The sequence below is a fragment of the Solanum tuberosum genome, unplaced genomic scaffold, assembly GCF_000226075.1.
Source record: "Solanum tuberosum cultivar DM 1-3 516 R44 unplaced genomic scaffold, SolTub_3.0 scf00661, whole genome shotgun sequence".
NCBI lineage: Eukaryota > Viridiplantae > Streptophyta > Magnoliopsida > Solanales > Solanaceae > Solanum > Solanum tuberosum.
This window is the reverse complement of record NW_006239581.1, coordinates 177,008-182,645: the sequence shown is the minus strand read 5'-3', so window position 1 is coordinate 182,645 and position 5,638 is coordinate 177,008. Positions and strand designations below refer to the sequence as shown.

At 33.9% G+C, this 5,638-nt stretch overlaps 1 protein-coding gene across 1 annotated transcript in view; it reads left to right on the top strand.

The window, feature by feature from the left end:
• The first annotated feature begins 4,741 nt into the window (after positions 1–4,741).
• Positions 4,742–5,638, top strand: part of LOC107058830 (disease resistance protein RGA2-like) — a 4,310-nt gene continuing 3,413 nt past the window's right edge. The window contains exon 1 of the mRNA XM_015305006.1: positions 4,742–4,770. Coding sequence (XP_015160492.1) covers positions 4,742–4,770 — 29 coding nt within the window. The remainder of the gene's footprint in view (positions 4,771–5,638) is intronic.

Sequence of the window (5,638 nt, the reverse complement as noted above, 5' to 3'; positions counted from 1 at the left end):
TTCTCATAGGAAGCGACCTACTTCCACACATCACATAGGTGAAATCTGTCGAGAGTGCTCCTGTAAGCTTAACACTCCACCCATACGGGCTACAGATATTCATTAAGAGTTTTGTCAACTCAACCTTCACATAACTACAGGAAACAATGCACTCACATCATAGGGAGGGAATAAAAAATTGTGCATTTTTCACAACAAAATCATATGATTAGTTTTTCCCTTTGAACCTGGTTATAGGATCTCTAGTCTCCAGGTTGGGTTTCCTTATATATGACTCAAGGATTTGTAGGCTTCAATCACATCCCCCTCGATGTGCTCCAGACCTTTTCTCTTGTTAAGGCCTTAGTTAGAGGATCTGCAAGATTATCACAAGATTTGACATAATCAACATTAATGGTACCATTTGTCAAATACGATCTTACATTACTGTGTTTCCTCCTTATAGGTCTGGATTTACCGTTGTAGTAACGGTTTTGAACTCTACCAATCGCTTCGGTGCTATCACAATGAATTAAAATAGGAGGAATTGGTTTTTCAAAATAAGGTATTTGAAATAATAAATCTCTTAACCAATTCGCTTCCTCACTAGCTGAAGCTAAAGCAATTAGTTCAGCCTCCATGGTAGAGTTAGCAATTATAGTTTGCTTTTTTGATCTCCAGCAAATAGCACCACTACCTAAAGTAAAGACATAACCAGTGGTAGAACAGGAATGACCTGATAAAGTGTTCCAATCTGCATCACAAAAGCCTTCAAGTACAACAAGATATTTTTATAGAACAAATCACAACTTTTCGTTCCAATTAATTATCTCATAACTCTTGTTACAGCATGCCAATGTTCATTACCTGGCTTGCTTGTAAACCTGCCAAGTACTCATACTACTACATATGCAATATCAAGTCTAGTGCAATCAGTCACATATTTCAAACTTCCGATATGCTAGCATATTCCTTTTGATTTATTACATCATTTTCACTTTCAACAGGAAATAAGTGAACACTTGAATCAAAAGGAGTTACAACATGCTTACAATCATGAAAGTTTATATTTTTTCAAAATTTTCTCAACATAATGTGACTGGTCAAGGAAAATTACATCACCTGTTCTTGTTATTTTTATTCCAAGAATAAAATTTGCCTCACCAAGATCTTTCATATCAAAATGTCTTCTAAGAATATTTTTAGCTTCATCAATAACATTTATGTTAGAGCCAAAGATCAATAAATCATCAACATATAGGCAAATAATCACATGTGAATTATTCCAAGACTTATGATATATGCACTTATCACACTCATTTGTTTTAAAACCATTTTCAATCATGCAGGAATCAAACTTTTCATGTCATTGCTTAGGTGCCTATTTCAAGCCATATAGTTTCATAACTCTTGTTATAGCATGCCAATATTCATTACTTGGCTTGCTTGTAAACCTGCCAAGTACTCATACTACTATAGTTTCCAAGTTTTATTAGAAATTAGTGATTCCATTTCGTCATTTACAGCCTCTTTCCAAAAAAAATGGAGTCATGTGAAGATAAAGTTTCTTTCAAAGTGAGAGGTCATCTCCAACATTAAACACAAAAAAATCAGGACGAAAAAATATTTTTCTACTCTAGCTCTTTTACTTCTTCTTAACTCAAAATCACCAATTTCTTTATTTTTCAAAGTAGAAGTAGAAGAACTAGGTAGTGACAAAATATTTTGTTCAATACTTTGACCCCCACTATTTTTAGAATCAAAAGGGAATTTATTCTCATGAAAGATAGCATCACCCGATTCTATCATAATATTATCTTCAAGATTAAAAAATACTATAGGTTGTACTACTTGAAGCATAACCAAGAAAAACACAAGTAGTAACTCTCTTACCCAATTTTGTAATCTTAGGATCCATTAGCCTCACAAAGGCTAGACAACCCCAAACTCTTAGATATCCCAAACTTGGCTTGTAAGCTTTCCACAATTCAAAAGGTGTCAATTTAAACTTTTTATGAGGCACACAATTCAACACATAACAATCAGTCAAAATAGCTTCACCCCATAAATTTAAAGGTGCATGTGATTCAATAAGCATGGCATTAGTCAATTCAACCAAAGTTCTATTTCCTTTCCGCTACTCCATTAGATGAAGGAGAATAAGCAGGAGTAGTTTCATGAATTATTTCCAATGATCTAACAAAAGAATTAAACTCATTTGACTCATATTTACGACCTCTATCACTTCTAATTCTCTTTATTTTTCTTCCAAACTGATTTTCAACTTCATGGAGATAATCTTTTAAGTTTTCAAAATCATCAGTTTTATTTTTCATCAAGTAAACATATGTAAACTTAGAAAAATCATCAATGAAAGTGATAAAATATCTATTACCTCCACGAGTTAAAATTCCACCAAGTTCACAAATATCAGTATGAACTAATTCTAACAAATCAGTTTTTCTTTCAACTTGAAAATGAGGCCTTTTAGTGATTTTGGCTTTACTACAAGCCTCACACTTTTCAAAAATCTTTTTAATCATTGGGATTAATCCTAAACTACTCATGATTCCAACATAACGATCATTAATATGACACAAGTGAGCATGCCAAAAATTGGTAGAAGAAAGCATATAAACAGAAGTAGAAGCTTTATTCATTTCTACATTCAATTTGAACATCTCATCACAAGCATACCCTTTACCACAAAATTACCCAGCATGCCAAAAATTGGTAGAAGAAAGCATGTAAACAGAAGTAGAAGTTTTATTCATTTCTACATTCAATTTGAACATCCCATCACAAGCATACCCTTTACCACAAAAATACCCTTCTTCAAAATTACATATTGATCAGATTCAATAATCTATTTAAAACTTGCTTTATTAAGAAGAAAACTAGACATCAATTTTTTTCTCATGGAAGGAGTATAAAGTACATCTTTTAGAGTTAACACCCTTCCAGAGGTAAAACACAATTCGACATCTCCCGTTCCAAGAACTTGAGTTGTCTGAGAATCACCAAGCATGATGGTTTTGGGCTCCTCAAAATGAGTATATTTTTTAAACCAGTCTTTGTCATAACAGACATGACGGTTTGCACCAAAATCGTCCCACCATCCATCAACACTCTCAACCATGTTTATGTCGGTAATCACCGTCACAAAATTCTTCGGTAACGTTTGCCTGAGGGTTAGGACCACGTTTCTGGAATCTGCACAATTGAGCAATATGCCCACCCTTCCACAAACAAAGCATGGCCCCTTATATTGAACTTGCTGATTTTGTGTTTGGTTGTTTGCACTAGAATCAGCCCACCATCCATCAACATTCTCAACCATGTTTATGTCGGGAATCACCGCCACAAAAAATTCTTCGGTAACGTTTGCCTGAGGGTTAGGACCACTTTTCTGGAATCTGCACAATTGAGCAATATGCCCACCCTTCCACAAACAAAGCATAGCCCCTTATATTGAACTTGCTGATTTTGTGTTTGGTTATTTTCACCATTATTTTTCTTGGGAGGTCTACCATTATTTTTCTTGAATTTTTTCTTCTTAGGCTTCAAAGAAGTATTTTTGTGAGATTCAGGAGTAGCATTATTTGAAGTAATTAAATTTACCTTCGTTGTGATGTTGTTCTCTTCTGTTTGTAAAAGTGCATCTTGGCCCCTTGCCTCTTCTTCCATACGTATTTTCATTATCAATGTCTCAAGAGAGGTTTCCTTTTGTTTGTGGCACATAGTTTTTGAAATTCCTTCCAAGAAGGTGGAAGTTTATCTACTATGCCACAAACAATAAGGTTATCTCCAACTTTGACCTCCTCGGACCTGAGCTCTCCAACAATCATTATAAAGTCTTGAGCTTGGTCTACCACTGATTTATTGTCCACCTTTTGGAAACAAAAAAATCTACTAGCCGCATATTTTTTCGCTCCAACCTCTTCGGTATTATACTTAGCTTTCCAAATTGCACTAGAGTAAGTTCTATCATAATAATCATAAAAATTACCAGATAGATAATTAAGAATATAATACCAACACTTATAGGAATCACCATCGTACTTTTCCACTTTCTCTATATGAGAAATAGTTTCATCATCATTCATAGAGGTGATGTCTGCTTTTATTTAGGATTCTTCTCAGTTAACACATAAGAAACATTTAGAAGACTTAAGTAGAAAAGCATTTTACCCTTACATCTTTTGAAATGGTTACCATTGAACCGAAATGGCTTGTTAAGGTCTCCCATCTTTGACATCCGTGGTTTTTTCAATTGTAGCCATGCTGATTCTCCTTAAAATTGTTAGTGAAAAATTACAAAATAACAGAATTACAAGCTTACAATTGAAAAATAAAATGAAGAAACCAAAATCTCTTCAGGCTGAGGCGCGGATATCTCGCTCTCTTTAAGGAGTTCAAGCTCACTGCAGTAAATGTTTTTCACCGGTCCAGCAGTAGTCCTTCTTAACTTGTCCTAAGTGAAAATTTTCAAATTCTAAGCCTCTTCTTAGCTATTTCAAATTGTCGGATGTTACAAGTTGAGTCTTAGCAATTAAAAAGGACACCTCCCTTCAACAAATAAGAACTCTCTTTTTTGACTAACTTTTCCTCTCTATATCTTTCTTGCGTCTCTAAACCAAATGAAGACCACCATTATTTATACTAGAAGAAGTCTTCCTAGTAATGAAGCCACTATTTATACTAGAAGAAGTCTTCCTAGTAATGAAGAAAAAGATAATGGGGTAGTAAATAGTGAAGATAAATGGCCTTAGGAGTTACATATGTTACAAGGTATAATTGAGAAAGCATAATGGAGAAGTAATGGCAAAGGCCACCAACGGCTAAGAGCTACTTCAAGAATTGGAAATGTAACATAACAAACAGTAACTCCAAATGGTGTAAAGCAGCACTAAGTGCCACCAACGGCCAGCAGCCATTACTCCCCACGTTCTGCAAATGAAAGTCAACAAACGTATGTCCTAATGCAACCATGAATAGAGGAAGTAATGACAACGGTCAATGTGGCAATGCAACATTTTTTTTTATAATATTAAAATGCCCCACACTAACATGTCATAATTGTGTTCTTTGATTAGTGTTTCCATTGGTATTAATATACACTTGCTCACTCATTTTCCTTAAATCACGATAGTAATTAACTACACCTCAGTTTCAGTTCTGTGATCTCAAATTTGGTATGCTATATATATAGCTTCAAGTTATATATAAAAAAAAAATGTTTATTGTGAATATACATATATATCTTATCAAGCTTTAATTAATTGTGGAAGTGGAAAAGATAAACTATCAACGAAGAAGAAGAAGGGAGTGACCGAGTGAGTACTTGTTGTCACGGAAGAAAGAGAGAGAATTCGAGCCTAATTTTGAAAAACAAGTGCTTAAGAGCACTTTTTTGTTTTACCCAAACACTTCAAAAGTGTTTAAAAAAAACTTAAAATAAGTAAATCCAAATAGGTTCGAAAAATCAAAACAAAGAAGGAAAATAAGAAAAGAGAAAAGAGACTCTTTAGTCAAGTATTATTGCCAAAAAAAAAAGAGACAATAATAATAGATTCCCGAATAAATTTCACAAATCAATCTACAAAAGATTGAGAGTGACAGATTGACAAGATAAAAAAGCACTGTTTTTTTTTTTTTT